At 37.5% G+C, this 18,073-nt stretch overlaps 1 protein-coding gene across 1 annotated transcript in view; it reads right to left on the bottom strand.

The window, feature by feature from the left end:
• The window catches only part of LOC139118851 (ATP-binding cassette sub-family C member 5-like), a 33,484-nt gene that overhangs the window by 2,850 nt on the left and 12,561 nt on the right, over positions 1-18,073 (bottom strand). Inside the window, exons 9-20 of the mRNA XM_070682363.1 lie at positions 9,261-9,368; positions 8,595-8,825; positions 8,032-8,301; positions 7,646-7,849; positions 6,515-6,893; positions 4,894-5,081; positions 4,118-4,267; positions 3,329-3,458; positions 1,935-2,217; positions 1,372-1,558; positions 532-621; positions 76-265 (exon numbers count right to left, since the gene is read on the bottom strand). Of these exons, the coding sequence (XP_070538464.1) occupies positions 76-265; positions 532-621; positions 1,372-1,558; positions 1,935-2,217; positions 3,329-3,458; positions 4,118-4,267; positions 4,894-5,081; positions 6,515-6,893; positions 7,646-7,849; positions 8,032-8,301; positions 8,595-8,825; positions 9,261-9,368 (2,410 nt within the window). The remainder of the gene's footprint in view (positions 1-75; positions 266-531; positions 622-1,371; positions 1,559-1,934; positions 2,218-3,328; positions 3,459-4,117; positions 4,268-4,893; positions 5,082-6,514; positions 6,894-7,645; positions 7,850-8,031; positions 8,302-8,594; positions 8,826-9,260; positions 9,369-18,073) is intronic.

Below are 18,073 nucleotides of genomic sequence, written 5' to 3'. Positions count from 1 at the left end.
TCCGATGAGGAATATTGTTCTTCTCTGATACAGAAATAAAGAAAGTGTCGAAATCCGTGGTCATCATACATATACCTGCGCCAGTTCTACCGACAATTCCAACCTTTTCCATAGAGTCTACGATAAACGTGACGCCTTTAAGGGCCAGAGGCAGGTTATCCCGGTATCGTACTGCCAAATTCTCAACTTGGAGTTTACCCTGTGATGGCCAACTGTCAGGCGGACAATTTTTCGACGCTTTGGATGCTTCTTCTGCAGATAAAGTCTGTTGTGTATAAAATATGAACACTACTTAATTACAAGGCGATATTACATTATCCAGTTCGCGACGAAAAAGGTTTTTTCTAAGTACTTAATCAGTGATGGTTATCGTTGACAAATCATGTCAGTGGTGTGGCGATCATGAGAAGGCTCAAAATATACCACACCAATATGTTCCGTTTTCTGGTTTTCTAATCTTTTAGGCATCTGCCTGCTTAGGATAGAAAACCTTTTTATTTCTATCATGTTGAAAACAATCAAGCGTAATACCTTCAAGTAATAGTTCATTCTCTCCACAGAGGTCATTCTCGCCTCAACCTCTGCTGCTAACCGGATACAGAACTGAAACTGACCTGTGAACTGAGAACGAGTTCAAAAGAAAGCCAATTATTTCCATTGACTTCAGCATAATCGTATGGATTAGGCGCAGCATATCAGGGCCACGTGAAATGAGAATAGGTGAATACATGTTAGTGAATAGATGTCACAACAACACAAAAGGTGAACCACTCTTTTTAGGGTGGGGATTTAGCCGAGCGGTTCTGTCTGTTGCCTCTCCGCTAGGCGACTGATGCCGTATGTTGTGAATTCGAACCAGATTGAAAACTAGCAACAATGTTACTGCTTCCAATAATGCTTGAGGTAAGATATCATAGGCTTTGACCTTCAAGGCTATTCCTGCGGTGACTCGTATTGTCATAAAAAGATATTTTTATTTAATTCAGAAAAGTGCAAGTATGGAGAAATGCACTTTAATTACTTTACGCTATATTTCATGATTCACACATCACATTGCGCTATATGTTGGATATTTGCTTATATTATTTTCTTATACAGCACAAGGATATTTTTTGCACTCCAAATAGGGTTTGGCCGCCAAGAAATTTTCCTATGCAAAACTCTTACAGTGAGATAAATGATTAGCAATTAATGAAATTGTATATCATATAACTATCTTTTCATGACCATTTTTCGTACAATTCACTACAGGCCAGAACAATTTGGCTCTTAGTGCAAGATTAAAAGTGTATGAAAGGGCAAGGTCGCACACTACTCATTCAGTACAATAATAAACCAAAGAAGCTTTCGAATTCCCACGATAGTAATTACCTGTACTGAATAGGATAAGGCAAGTCCACACAGAGTGGGCGAGATGGAACCACGGCTCAGTACTGTCATCAAGCCGGTCAAAAACGTCGTTATTATGGCCACACTGTCCAGTCTCATACCCGCCCAGCGGCCACAAAACGTAAATAAATAGAAGGCTACAGTGTTCTTGTCCAGAAGTTCAGCAAATCTACACATAAGAACAAACATATGTGTATCATCATGGCGTTGCAATGGTCATATTATTTGGTCTGCATTCAGCTGCATTTGTGTTGTTATGTAAAACACTCAAATATGGAAAACTTGTAACCTATGTGTATGTATGTATGTATGTATGTATGTATGTATGTATGTATGTATGTATGTATGTATGTATGTATGTATGTATGTATGTATCTATGTATGTGCCTCTCTATGTTATACAAAATTAGGAAGCAACGAGTTGAGTATTTTTGCAAACAAAAGCAATACTTTACCATGAGTTTAATCTAAGCGAGGAAAATTGTGGAGGTATATTGCCATTTGAAGATGGAGAAATATTGAATACACCTGTAAAATCAACTCACTTTCTTCTAAATTTATTTTGACTTTGATATGCATGAATCGTTGGAAGACCTTGAATTGTTGCTGTGACGTGAGAGAACCATGGTGACCGGGTTATGTTTTCCAGACGTTTGCAATCTCGCATTGCATGATGGTAATACTTGAACGTAAACATAATTATCAGCGCAAACGGTATCAAAGCCAGCAAGAGCCATGGAAACACGATCACTATCGATAAACACGAGAAAACGAATACGCTCATGAATGTTAGCATTTCCTCCATTATACTTGGCAACCAAACATCAACTGCAAGACAAAAATAAACTGTCAAAATGAAAAACAGTTCAGTGAAGCCTCCTTCATTTAATATGAACAAGAAGTCCAACTTGCCATGTATGAGAGGCACAGAAAGGTTATGTGGAACGCAAACGCACAAAAGGCAGTTCTAGCCTAGGAAATGGAAGACTTAAACTTTCGCTAAAACTTTCATCAAGCAAACTTTGAACCATTCGGGGGTCACCGTGAAAAGTTTTGGTACTACAGAAACAAATTTTCCAGATGCACTCTTAAGTAACTATATTTAAAATGAAAATAAGCTTGAAATCTGGATTATTTCCTAAGATTATATGTCTTAATATTCAAGTTGTCCCCGAGGAGCATTCTACCTAAAGCTGTAGTACATCTCATCATTACAACAAGTCATATATCTCTTATTGAGTCAATGTAGAACGTTACATCGAAAATGTTTAAATCTCCGCTGCTGACTCACATGAAGGCTATTGGTAGGCGGTAATGTCATTAACCATCAATGGCGCCCCAGCCCGTGTCGCGCAGCAAACTCGCCAAGTAGCTTGGAGTTGCTTTAACATTGAGGTTCAAAGCCTTTCCGAAATTCGATTAAACGTTGATTTCATGAAATTAAGAGAACCTTAACCAGTCTCTGAGGTATTTCATAGCTCACAAAATTACCTTCATTATAAAAGCAAGACGTCAGAATTCTAGATACTTTGATAGTTTTAAGTGTCAAAAATAATTATTTTGCAGAAACAAAAGGCACATAGACCTTGTCATATTGTTTCTATTGCTTCTTGACGCTTGTTTGGCATTTGTTTTTCGTTTGTCAACTGTATGGAACAAGTTAACATAAAAATATCCAAAAAGCTATAACAACGTAGTCATAGATAGACACGTCTTTACTTGCTTCAAACGTTGAGCACACGATTGACAGAAAGTAATGTCTGAGAAAAATTGAACACAGTCATTTTAATGGAAGCTAGACTATGATCTCCAAGTTGTAAAACCAAGAGATTGTATGTTGAGTTTTTCAAATAAAACTATCCTGTCTGAAGAGGTGGCATCCTCCCCATATCAATTTATGGGTAATAGTAGAAAGTGATTAAATTTTAGTTTATCAAACCTTCATCCTGGTCTCTGGAGAATCTGTTTAGAATTCTGCCTGATGGAGTAGTATCAAAGAAACTCATTGGACTTCGGAAGACCTTCTTAAAGAGTTGATCGTGTAAATTACTTGATGAGTTGAGGGTCGCCTGTAAAGCAATGTATCCGATTACAGATGTAGAGTGAAGAAGTAAAGAACAGTGCTGTAAACTTGATATTGTTTTGAGGAAATGAAATCTTGACGCTCATGTTCTGCAACGTATTCAAAATTAATCATTAGAATAATTAACGTAATGCTCGTGACATCACAATTTGCAATTTTAACGAAGATGAATGCATATCTTTCGATGCTTTGACCGAGTCAACTTTGTTGTTTAAGTTTTTGTTTGTCAATTGTGTTTCCTAAATGTCTCTTTACAATTATTACAAGATTTCACTGTTTTGGTGAAAGTATTGCTGCTTCATTGATCAGAACAGAATGTGACAAACTGCCCCACTCATCACCTTCGGATGTCCAAATGAGACTGCATTGATAATTGTTAGCAAAGCCTTTTATTGAAGGACGAAAAACTTGAACCAAACAATCACTGCCAGCCATGGTCATACAAGCATTCACCACAACAGATCATAACTTTTAAAATATAATATTTGCATACATAGATATTTTGCCACAAAATACTCAAAATATATAGAAAATAGTTGTACGTAAATGTACCAGCATCTGACCATGGATATAAATGGTGCCTTTCTTCCAAAATGTAGATTATTAAGGCATGTGAGAAGATGTATTTAAAACACTGATACTTACTTTAACATACGCTAGGCATCTTAGTATGGTAGTTGTGATCAACGTAGCCAATATACCCAAGAAAACATATATATAGAACAACATTTCCGTCTCGTCTGATTCATAGATTGTGACAGCCTCATCTGTACTATTAATTGTAATTTTTGCACGCTGTCAAAAAAGAGAATTAGGAAAACATTTTCGAGAATACCTATGGAATACTTAATTATACACACATGCTGAAGCCACTTTGAAAGAGTAATGTTTTGTTGGTTTCACATCAAAACGAATCGACCAATAAACGAAACTTTCGAGGAGAAACAAAAAAAAACATGTGAGTAGTACCTATCGGCAAGACCTTATGCGAGAAAAGAGATTACAGGAATGTGCTATATCTTCTTAATAAACAGACTTATCGATCTGACGTTTGTCGCCGAAAGTCGGAGCAATTTATACAAATGGTGTTCAAGCAATTCATGCAGTCGATGATCCTCCCTAGCAAAGCACGTATCATATGCCCCTGACTATGAAGTTTTTATATACAACCCTCATTTTCGTGAGTGTCTTTGGTTCAACAATATGTGTGAATTGTAGAGTCGTTATTTTGTTACTTCAGTGTTTTTTAACTATGAGTAGATATCATTGACCGGGTAACTCAATGGGTCACTTCCTGCTTTTCAGTTTCAACGGAAGCATTTACAATTGGTGAGACACGATCAATGTAGCTAAGTGTATCAGAGTCCAAAACCGACGATGGATAAACCTGTGATGTTTAAACTATCGGTCATATATCTCACTATTTCATTTCGTTGGATGATCCAGTATGCCAGCCACCAGCTGCAAGCTGCAACACTGCCCGCTGTTAAAAGAAATAACAGTAACACCAAGACAGCAACCCAATATCCGCCAGCCTTCTTGACGTAGCAGTGGTAGGTCTTCCAGTCCACGGCGCCTTGCTTTTGTTCTTCCGTGGTCATTAGCTTACCTGCGGTCAATAAACATTTCCTCATTTTAAATATCCAGGTTTTGTGTGTCACAATGCAACATTTCGTTTGAAATATATCATGAATATATAATCTGCTATAATGGTAAATCTCTAGAGGCAACACACTGAGAAATAGTAATTCCATAACATTTCGAGTATACAGAAAGGGGTAGGAATGGCAGTTTCTAAGTCAAAGGCTACCAAGTATTCCACACAAGTTGTCGCTGTTAACACGAGGATGACACAATTACATGAAGGTAAACTGCGCCTCGGAGACAATTCTTCGAACTTCAAACTTTTTCGATATTTTTTGTCTACTAGTTGCATGCGGGGCTCTTTCTGAAGCCCATGGGATAGCTTAAGTTTTTACCTGCTGATTTTGTGAAAATTGAAAATTTGATTGTCCCTGTACAGTTAACTTACGGATGGCGGCCATTTTGAATTTGTGTCCGTTTATACTTGGTAATTGGTAGTTTTATTTTTGATTTCAAAAGTTTCAGACCTTCAATCTTTAGGCGAGTACAACTTTATCAAACATTATTTTGCGTTAAAAATGCAAAATGCATGATCAAAGTTTAAACTCAGATGTACTTCTAATATGAAATGCATATCATCGACCAATTTCTATGGCACGCATATAATGAAAAATAAGATAAAATAGGATCATATCATTTTTAGTCAAGGGGTTAAATGCTGATCATCGATCAATTTCTACAATACGTGCATAAAATGTTCACGCCGAGTCTACGTCAATGAAGACTTCATATCGGCAACTTTAAAACAAAACAGGTAGGAATGCTCATTTCATTACTTCAAAGAAATTTTCAAATGTTATTGATAATATCAAGTTAATCGTATTTTTCAAGCAACTCAGAAACCTTCCATAAATCTCCGTCGGTAATATCTGATCACTTAAATGACTGTCGCATTTTTTGAATCATTTTTTGCTTACCTTTAGGTAAGCAATAAATGACATATTCACTGATTAATTTTCTCACCTTTAGGCTTTTGAAAGAATATTACAACAAATTGCAATACTTTAAATCGAGCCTAAGGTTTGTTCGTTGCAGAACAGCAGTATAGCACTTCTGGCATACAGATATCAATCTCTGACGTAATTGACTCTTTTAACAGAATATCTCTGCCCTTTTATGCGCTGCTTTTTCGACATACCTAGTCCATTATATGAAATAACCCAGATTTTAAGCTTATTTCATCTTTAATATACTTACTTAAGAGTAAGCTGTATTCCACTCTGTATACTGTTCTCTATTTTCGTACTTTACATGCAAAAAAATTCTGCTGGTGTTATAAAGTACAAGTGATCAAAATAGGTGCACCTTTTTCAGTTTTTCACAACTTAAGAACCCTAGAGTATATGATCACTATCTACTCAACTCATCGGCCGATTCATTTAAATGTAGCAAACTCACCGTCACTTTTCTCTTTACCATCAGAAGACTTCATATTATTTCCTATGATCCCTATCGACTTATTCCTTGTTTTATCATCGAGTTCTGTCGACTTTCTTATGACGCCGCTTTCATGCTTGCCATGATGTTCACACGTTGTATTTCCACTTCCTGGTGACCCTGTCATCCCATGAAAATGTTCAATTGATTTGTAAATAGTTTGAGGGTCACAGTTTTGGTTTTCGTCATCAACGATATAGTTATTCATTCCTTCTTCCGAGTGAAATCTCCTAATCAAAGAAGCGTACTGACCATCAGCTGTCATTAATTGATGATGAGTGCCACATTCCAAAATTCTTCCGTCCTTCATGACATAGATACTGTCACATCCACTGAGGTACTATCACAAAAGGGAAAGGGAATAAAAACGAGTAACTTCTTCAAATGCATCATTTCAATATGACAAATAGAATTATTCCCTCTGATACATATGTACGTACTGGAGCAGTTACTCTAACAATACCAAAAATACCGCAATTCTAGTATAACACACTGCACGCTGATTCTCTGTCGCGATATCCTGAGAAAAGGGTAGTGGGAAAAGAGACTGGCGAACACTTATTAGGTGGTTCTCAGGGCTATAGCCCTCGTTTATTACCTAAAGGACCGAATGTTACAAGAAATACATGTAGTTTGTTATAAACACACATAATACAGTCTTTTTATTCTGGCTATAGCGCCCTTTCATTACCTTTTGTACCTGTGAGTTACAAGAAACAAATTTGCTGTTTCGGTAATAGGAAATAGCAAAATCTATCCGGTAACGCACGGCCCCAAGAGGTAAGAATGGGTGTTTAGTACTCATGTTTAGTTTATAGGTCTCCACTATACTTCTAGTGATTGCGTTGTTACCAAACCGATTGATACTGGTGATCCTAAAAATAAAGGAGTACCCTAATATTTGCACTTTATCATCCTTTTTGTTTAGTTTTAGCCGTGTTGTAAAGCAACTTAAATAATTTATTCGGTTGTCGCAATTTTCTGCTGCCTTTATTACAGCAATTTGTACAATGATACGTCAGTTATTTAATAGGTACAAGACTGTGTCTGCTACATCATGAAGATTAGTCATTAGTCTGCATAATTACCTACCTGAAGCTGATGGGTTACAAAAACCACACTTTTTCCTTTCAGGGCGTCCTTAATGTAGTATTTGAAAATATGCTGTCCAACCTTAGCATCCACTGCACTCAATGGATCATCAAGAAGATAGATGTCACGATCAGCATAGAGAGCTCTTGCCAAACTGACCCTCTGTTTCTGACCTCCACTCAAGTTTATACCTCTCTCTCCAATCTGTAATTTACGGAGACTGTATTAAAATGTGTGGAGATACTAGGAACCATGTTAACGCCTTCGAAATCTGGAATTTTTTGTTTATGATCTTACAGACTATAGGTTCAATCTCCGGTGTTTAACATTTTGCCACTAATTTTGCAAAATATACGACATACTTAGACAATATATCATTCACATACCTCTGTAAGATCCCAATTCGGTAATTGTTTTATATCTTCTTCCAGAGCCGAAGCAAACACTGCAGTTGTATACCGGTCCTGTTCATAGCGCTCACCAAATATGATATTTTCTCTGAGAGTATCATTAAATATCCATGCTTGCTGAGACACATAGGCCATGGTACCGTCAATCTTCACTTCCCCTGATGTTAATTGCATCTGTGCCAATATGGCGGACATCAGGGATGATTTCCCGCTCCCAACACTACCACAGACACCGATCGTCTGCCCCTGTTGAAAAAAATTGTGGTTTTATCCCTCTTTGTTGATGTCTACATCTCCAGTACACATTGGTATGTTGTATTCGGATAAATGCCTTTGGCAAATACCATTATTCGGTATTGTTTTATGCCACTGACATGCATAACATACAATTTATGCCCATTTTTTCGTTAATTTGACGTCGATTTAACATTATCACACACTAAATCGCACGTATGCTTAGGATCTTAAAAAGAAATGTCATGTCAAAGACATGGCAATACTGAATTTAATCGATGATAATTTATGAAATTCATTAATACCTTGTTTAAGGTGAAATTTATATCATACAATACTTTGACAGTATTACAATCATCGCCGTCACCAGCATCGGCTTCTGAAGACAAAGTTTTTTCTTCATCTAATTTTGGGGTTTTGTCCACATTTTGATCCGTTTTATCCCATGCAAATGTCGCCATGGTAATGTGTATTGCAACATCATCATCATCAGGTTTGAGTTCGTACGACCGTCGCTCTGTCGTCTGCAGGAATATCTTTGAAACAAATGTTACTAAATAAGGGAATGTCGGTATATTTTTATCTTACACACTTAAACCGAGCTGTAGCAAACAATAATAATATACTTTCTAACATTTTATCACTGTTTCTATCCTGAATGACACATTGCCGGCCGTGTCTTCAAATCATTTTGACAATATTGTAGGAGATGGATGGTCGCAATATTGTTAACATCGAAAGTGATGGTCAAAAACCAGCCCAAGACTGATGACTTTTACAATGTATTGGATGACGTATTGTAATTTCCCGAATATCAGAATACCAGAATATTGATTCAGAACACGAAAATGACCGGGGCTGCTCAGTATGACTACATCAGTATATGATAAAATCTCATGGTGGACATGAACACACTTGCTACTAATGTTGCAGAGACACGTTGTGGGGAAGAAACAACCCAACACTACTACCTGCATTCGTTTAGCTGCAACACAACCTTCACTTAAAGTCTTCATTGCTTTCGGAGCTGCGGTCAGTGCTGTTCTGGCAAGGGCAAACATTGTCACCACAGTGAAGGCCTGTAATGTGAACAGATCTGCAAAAATGTAACTTCACCCCCGCTAGTATCCCTAGGAGCATTTGTTACGGATTGTGGAAATTAACAGTGTACAAAAAAGTTTCCAACTTTCAGATAATGGCCCTATACCAGTTATTTTTACGAAGACTGAACGAAATCCATAGTCACATGAATGAAGTTAGACTTGGACTTAGTATGTGAATAAACACTTATTTCAGTGAATGCTATGTAGTAGAGTAATAACTATACTGTTTTTCCTGACCGTGATGTAGTGGAGTTATCGCGAGACGTACATACTGCCGATCGCGTTCACTCCATGCATGTGCTAATCCACTACCCAGGATATTCGCCTCACGCAATCGTGAAGACGATGTAGGGTCGTATTGCAGAATCTCACTCACAACAAATTGAATAAAAAGTAACATTTATGAGCTAAAACTAGATTAAAGGACTTTACTTACACAATTACCGACTTGAATCAAGTCTAGAATGAAGTAGTAATCGGATGATTGCCCGAGATAAAATGCAACTATAACCAGATATGAACTGAATATGCTCACGTGTTTTACAACAGGTTCATTGATAGTAGTACCCTTCACAGAACAATAAGATATATTGTTACGTGCAGAGAAAACGAACAAAAGGGTGAACTCAGCAGTTAACGTTTTAAACAAAATTTATTACGAAAATAAAACTAATTGCTAAGTCAGGGATAGAGTACAAGCTTTAAAAGTGTACAGATTACTTATCTCAGCTGGGACGGCAGAGCTCCAGTCTCAGAGTTGTAACAGTCAGTCGGATGAATGAACAGTCCTTTGGCTTGCAGGCTTGAAACTGCACAAAGTCCACAGTATAAATCCAGCGTTGGCAGTGAAGGTCTTGAAAGGTCTTGAGAATGACTACTGCTGGAGTTTAGTAACACACAAGAGACACGATCCAAAAGTCTGACTGGAAGCTGTGCACGTCCCTTTTATAAAGGCATATAAGAACAATCTAGAACTTTTATTGACATGCTAATTACTGTTCTAAAATTATCTCTCTTACACAGCTAACTAAATTTCCAGAACATTCTGAACATGACTAATTGAATTCAAGGTTGTGAGGTCATTAAGGGCAGTGACCTTGAGAATGTTCTAGACTAATTGAACTCAGGTCATGATGAGTGTGGGGGAAATGACCTACATAACACACCCCCTCTTCAACAAAAAAGAAAATTTTTCAAAGAAAAATCTTTCTTTTACAAATGTAATCTTAAAAGTGTGAACAACAATAAACTCTAAATACGAGAGAGACAGTCTGCAATTAAATTGTCTCTGCCTTTGATATGTCTAATGTCAAGATTAAACTCCTGTAACATCAAACTCCATCTTAGCAATCTCTGATTTTTGCCTTTTAATTTCTGCAGAAAAAAACTAGAGGGTTGGGATCAATGTAGACCACTATTGGCTGATTTGAAAAAGTAACACAAACTTCATAATGCTGTAAAGCTACTATCAAAGATAAACACTCTTTTTCAATTGTAGAGAAGTTTCTCTGGGATTTGTTAAATTTGCGTGAAAAATAGCAAACAGGATGATCTATACCATGACTATCCTCTTGCAATAAAACAGCACCAGCAGCCGTATCACTAGCATCTACAGCTAATTTGAATGGCAAAGTGAAATCTGGTGCAGACAACACTGGGGCACTTTGCAGTATGGCTTTAAGTGTATCAAATGCCTGTTGGCATTGCTCTGACCAAACAAACTTTACTTTCTTTTTAAGTAAGTTAGTCAAAGGCTCAGTAATTGTGGAGAAATTTGGACAGAATTTTCTGTAGTAACCAGCCATACCGAGAAAGCGCATCAGTTGTCGTTTGCAGTTTGGTATGGGAAAACTTGAAATGGCACTGATTTTGGCATCAACAGGTTTTACCTCACCCTGTCCTACAGTATGTCCGAGGTAAGTTTCCCTAGCCCAACCAAACTCAGATTTGGCAAGGTTGACAGTCAACATTGCTTTGCTCAGTCTCTCAAAGAACTTCCGCATGAGCTTGATGTGTTCCTCCCAGGTGTCACTATACAGGACGACGTCGTCAACGTAAGCTGCACATCCGTCTAGCCCGGATATGACGTCGTTGATCATCCGTTGGAACGTTGCCGGAGAGTTCTTCATTCCGAATGGCATCACCTTGTACTGGAACAATCCGTCTGGTGTAACAAAGGCGGATATTTCACGAGCACGATCCGTCAGGAGCTTGCCAAAATCCCTTCAGTAGGTCAATTTCGTCACATACTTGGCTTTTTTTTTTTTTTTTTTTTCATTTTTTTCTCTTTTTCGTTTCGTTTCTTCCAAATTCTTCTTTTTGTCAAATTCGTCACTCTTGCTTCTCCACTCGGTCGATGCAGTCATCAATCCTCGGGATTGGGAAAGTGTCTGTCTTTGTTAAAGTGTTGACCTTCCTAAAGTCCGTGCACATACGATAACTGTGATCTGATTTGGGAACAAGTATGCACGGCGAACTCCAGTTACTTTTACTGGGTTCAATAAAGTCATTGTCCAGCAGGTATTTGACTTCTTCCTGGAGATATTTCGCTTTTGTTGGATTCAGTCTGTATGGATGTTGTTTTACAGGCTTACTGTCCCCAACATCAACGTCGTGATAGATGACGTTTGTCCTCGTTGGAACATCTTGAAACAGGTGTTTATATTCGTGGAGCAGTTCTTTCACCTGTTGTTGTTGTTCTGGCTGGAGGTGTGCCAACTTTGTAGACTCCAGCTTCTCCAGGATTTCTGAGTTCTGAAGCTTGACCGAGCCCAGCTTTGAGTTTAGAGTATTTTCACTCAAGTCAGTTTCAGTATCACTATCTTCATAATGGCCAGAACTGACGGTACTGACAGGCTGAGTTATAGTAGGATTATCCCTATCCAAATATGGCTTAAGCATATTTATGTGACATAGCTGTTTTTGTTTTCGCCTGTCAGGTGTTATTATGATGTATTTAAATCACTCAATTTCTTATCAATTAGATATGGCCCAAAGTAACGAGCATGGAGTGGTTTGCCAGGAATCGGAAGTAGAACAAGAACCTTTTGACCCGGTTCAAACTTCCGTTTTGAGGTGCTTTTATCATATTTGGTTTTCATTGACTGCTGAGATGACTCAAGATTTTCTCTGGCTAATTCACATGCTTTAGAGAGCTTTGTACGAAAATCTGACGCATATTGTAAAATATTCAGACAATCATCATTGTCTGATAGGAATTTCTCTTTAAAGAGCTTAAGTGGGCCACGGACAGTATGTCCAAATACAAGCTCAAATGGGCTAAAACCAAGAGACTCTTGAATTGACTCTCTAACAGCAAAGAGCAGAAAATGAATTCCTCCATCCCACTGCTTCTCTGTGTCAAAACAGTAGGTCCTAATCATATTTTTCAAGGTTTGATGAAATCGCTCGAGGGCACCCTGACTTTCTGGATGATAGGCGGATGACCTATACTGTTTAATGCCTAGCTGATCCATTACTTGTTGAAAAATACCAGACATAAAGTTGGAGCCTTGATCGGACTGGACACATTTAGGGAGGCCAAATAAAGTGAAAAATTTGACTAAAGCTTTCACTATAGTCTTTGTCTTTATATTTCTCAGTGGTATGGCTTCTGGGAACCGAGTTGATGTACACATAATTGTCAGCATGTACTCATTTCCTGATCTTGTTTTTGGTAGGGGCCCAACACAGTCTATTAGTATCCTACTAAATGGTTCTTGAAATGCAGGAATTGGCTGTAAAGGGGCCTTTGGAATGGTCTGATTTGGCTTTCCTACCATTTGACATGTGTGACAAGTTTACAGAAATGTGCTACATCCTGCCTGAGATTAGGCCAATAAAAGTGACTGAGAATTTTATGATAAGTTTTCCTGACTCCTAAGTGACCAGCCCAGGGGGTTTCATGGCCAGGTGCAATATTTCAGCATGGTAGGGCTTTGGAACCACAATTTGATGTTTTATAGCCCAATCGTCATCAACCAAAACATCTGGAGGTCTCCATTTACGCATGAGAATACCAGATTTTGTATAATAGGAAACAGAGCTATCTGAAGTTTTACCTTCATCATCTACCCTGTCAAACAAAGACAAAATATCTGGGTCTTTGTGTTGTTCTGCAATGAGATTTGATCTAGAAAATGTCTGACTTTGGTCAGCAGTTTTACTGGAAGTTGCAAATCCACGAGGGATAACGGAATGATCCGTGTCAAACACCTGACTGAGAAAGGTGTCATTAAGTCAACATCTGTGACATTATTTTTGAGAGTATTTTGATTCTCGGAAGTTTTCTTGACATGGCTCGAGTAATAGCACATGAAGGAAATAAATCGGGTATCTCTTGTTCAATTGGCTCTGGATCCTGATCTAAAGTAGGATTATCAGTCACAAGTGGATTAGTAATGACCTTGTCCCCAGCAAGGTCGTTTCCAAGAAGAAGGTGAATCCCTTCAAAAGGCAAAAAAGGCCTAATACCTAAAGTCACAGGTCCAGAAACAAAGTCCGAAGACAAATAGACATTATGGAGAGGAACAGGAATAAAGTCATTGCAATCTACCCCCTTAATAAGAACTTTAGAACCTGAAAATGACTTTTCAGAAAACGGCAGGGTATCTGCCAACAAAAGAGACTGGGAAGCCCCGGTATCTCTTAAAATTTGACAGGGGTAGCGGAAGAAAAATCACTAGAAAGTGATATAAAACCATTATGAATAAATGGTTCGAAAATACCCATAATGCTATCTTGAGAAGAATTGACCTTGACCTCATTAATTGGGGATAAGAGGGGTTTAACCTCAGAAAATGTGTTGCACACATTATTAGACTCTAATTGAGTTGATGAAGAAATAAAGCCGGTGGCTTAGATCCACTTTGACCACTTTGACCTTCACGTTTTCTTTTCAATTTGAAACACTCTGACATTAAATGGCCGTCTTTCTTGCAATAATTACAAGAAAGTGTACCGAACTGTTTGTCAGAAGGAGATTGAGACTTGGGATCTGATGATGTGGAAGTGTTACTTGAATTTTGTGAACTGTTGTCATTTGATTTCCTACTCTCCTTTGAAAAATTCTTGGATGAAAAGGAGGAGTTAAATTTACCTGCATTGTTTCTGTATGAAAAGGACTGGGATGTTTGCTGAGAAATGAAGATTTGTGGGTCAATGAATAATCATCGGCCAAACGTGCAGCAACCTCCAATGTATCTGCCTTTTGTTCATTGATAAACGTCTTGATGTCACTCCGAATGCACCTCTTAAATTCTTCAATCAAAACAAGCTGTCGTAATTTGTCATAATTCTGACTGACCTTTTCAGAAGAGCACCAACGGTCAAACAGTTGTTCTTTTGTTCGAGCAAATTCAACATAAGTTTGATCTTTCGCCTTCTCACAATCCCTAAATTTCTGACGGTAAGCTTCAGGCACCAACTCATAGCCCTTGAGAATTAATTCCTTCACAGAATCATAATCTGAAGCCTGCTCTACTGACAACTGAATGTAAATTTCTCTGGCTTTACCCACCAAAGCACTCTGCAAAAGCATAGACCAGGACTCCTTAGGCCAATTCAGGCTCTGAGCAATTTTCTCAAAATGGAGGAAATATTATCAACATCCTTTCTTGGAAAGGGGGAACTAACCTGAAATGCTTAGTGATGTCAAACTTGTCTGAAGGGAAGAATTTTCCTGACTGTCCAAGCTCTAAACGTTTTATTCTACCTGCAATCGCTGTTCTTCTAATCGCAATTCTTTTTCTTTCTGTCTTTCTTCCATTTCTAACTGCATTTTGTATTTTTTCCTTTCTAATGCCTGTCTCTCTTTTTCCATTTCTAATTCTTTTTCTTTCATTTGTAATCTTTTTCTTTCTGTCTTTCTTCCATTGCTAACTTTTCACGTGCCAAATCTGCCTGTATTTCTAACTCTAATTTTCTGAGTTCAAAGGAAGACTCAGGTTCATAATCTTTTAAGGCAGACTCCTCAAAATGGCCTGCATTAACTAAATGTTTTGCAATCTTGAACTGTATTTCTCGCTTGCGCATAGATCTTTTGACATCTACTTTAAGGAAATTTGCCAGTGCTATGAGGTTGTCTTTTCTGAGGGAATTAAATGTGTCCTGATCAAGGTCATCCATAAATTCGTCTGGCTTAAATTCCGCCATGATTGAATTTCGCTGAGTTCACAGTATACAGTAGTTTTGAAAAGGCTGTCAAAATGTTGTCAAACGGCTCAAAATATTCGTATCCCGGACAAGCCCCCAATTTGTTACGTGCAGAGAAAACGAACAAAAGGGTGAACTCAGCAGTTAACGTTTAAACAAAATTTATTACGAAAATAAAACTAATTGCTAAGTCAGGGATAGAGTACAAGCTTTAAAAGTGTACAGATACTTATCTCAGCTGGGACGGCAGAGCTCCAGTCTCAGAGTTGTAACAGTCAGTCGGATGAATGAACAGTCCTTTGGCTTGCAGGCTTGAAACTGCACAAAGTCCACAGTATAAATCCAGCGTTGGCAGTGAAGGTCTTGAAAAGTCTTGAGAATGACTACTGCTGGAGTTTAGTAACACACAAGAGACACGATCCCAAAAGTCTGACTGGAAGCTGAGCACGTCCCTTTTATAAAGGCATATAAGAACAATCTAGAACTTTTATTGACATGCTAATTACTGTTCTAAAATTATCTCTCTTACACAGCTAACTAAATTTCCAGAACATTCTGAACATGACTAATTGAATTCAAGGTTGTGAGGTCATTAAGGGCAGTGACCTTGAGAATGTTCTAGACTAATTGAACTCAGGTCATGATGAGTGTGGGGGAAATGACCTACATAACAATATGTTATCACTATATGTAGCAGGTTTTTTTTAACTTCGCACAGTACTCTCAGAGTTTAATCACTAATTACAAAACTTTATTTAATATGCAAATGAGCTGTTAATTAAATTGACACTGCTCAATGCTTCATGGGACAATTACATATCCATTAGATCAACATTTGTAGCACGTTTTATTTAATTTAGTGCTGTAATTTTAGAGCAATGTAACTAATTACAAAGTTCATTAAATATGCAAATAAACCCTAAATTAACTTGACACTGTACAATGATTCATAGCACAATTAAATATTTATCAAATCAATTTCTGTAGCACGTTTCACAAAATTTGGTGCCGTAATTTCAGAGTTATATACCTAATTACAAAGCTTATTAAATATGCAAATGAACCCTTAATTAACTTTACACTACTAACTGCTTTACAACACAGTTAGATATCTGTCGAATCAGTATATGCAGCAGTTTTCATGACGTTTGATGCAGTTATTTCGGAGTTATATGACTAATTATAAAACTTCATGAAATATGCAAATGAGCTAATTATTAACTTGACACTGCTCAATGCTTCTCAGTACAATTGGATATTTATCAGATCAACATCTGTAGCAAGTTTCATCAAATTTAATGCTGTAATTTTGGAGTAATATCACTAATTACAAAGTTCATTAAATATGCAAATGAACCCTTAATTAATTTCACACTACTAAATGCTTTACACTACAGTTAGATATCAGTAAGATCAGTATCTGCAGCAGATTTCATCACATTTGGTGAAGTTATATCGGAGTTATATGACTAATTACAAAACTTCATAAAATATGCAAATGAGCTCAAACGCTTTTTTGGCAGGTATCGCAAGCTGGTAGATAAATACAATATCTCTCTTCGACAAATGATCACTGATGGCATCGGTGACATTGGGCCTTAGTTAGTGACCACTACCTATCTGACTTACAGATTGATATATGGCGGGTGCCACATGTGGGCAGGATGCGCTTACTATTTTCGAAACACCTGACATCACTTCTTGGTCTTTTGGCCAGAGGTCCATATATCTTTCTTTCATGAATTTGACTTTGTTTGTACCGTCTATTTACTGTCTGTTCTGTGCTGTTTTGTGTCTATGTTTACAACTATTGTCTTACAAATTTTGACCTAGTGTTATTGGATTATGGATTGGTATGATTGCGATTTTTTTTTTTTTGACACTGTCAAGTGCTTCTAAGTATAATTAGATATATATCAGATCAATATTTGTTGCAAGTATCATCAAGTTTGGTGCAGGAATTTCAGAGTTATCTCACTAATAAACAAAAGTTCATTAAATATGCAAATGAGAAGATAATTGACATGATACTCACAGTATCATCATAATGTTCTAAGACTGTCATCTGTGAAAAGTTTCATGAAATTTGGTGCAGTATTTCTTGATATATGTCTACACTGTCATAACCGTCTCCATAGGGAAACCATTGTACGGAAAAAAACAATATCGCATAACTTCATTAATATGCAAGCCACACTAAGCAAAATCTAATCAGTTCTTGCAAGTAGCATATGGTACCCGTGTACAAAATCTGACTTGAATCCGTTCAGGCGTTTTTAAGTTATCGTGTAAACAGACAGACAGACAGACAGACAGACAGACAGACAGACAGACAGACAGACACACACACACACACACACACACACACACACACACACGGACAGACAGACAGACATCGCTATGACATTAGCCCACGTGTTTACACACGTGAGCTAATAATGTACAACATCCATTGTCACGGTTTTGCGCCAGTTAACAATATTCCCCGAACTTATGCCATCGATTTAACTTATATCATAATTAAGAGG

The sequence above is a fragment of the Ptychodera flava genome, chromosome 19 (genome assembly GCF_041260155.1).
Source record: "Ptychodera flava strain L36383 chromosome 19, AS_Pfla_20210202, whole genome shotgun sequence".
NCBI lineage: Eukaryota > Metazoa > Hemichordata > Enteropneusta > Ptychoderidae > Ptychodera > Ptychodera flava.
The sequence above is the reverse complement of the archived record's forward strand: the minus strand, read 5'-3'. Positions and strand labels throughout refer to the sequence as shown.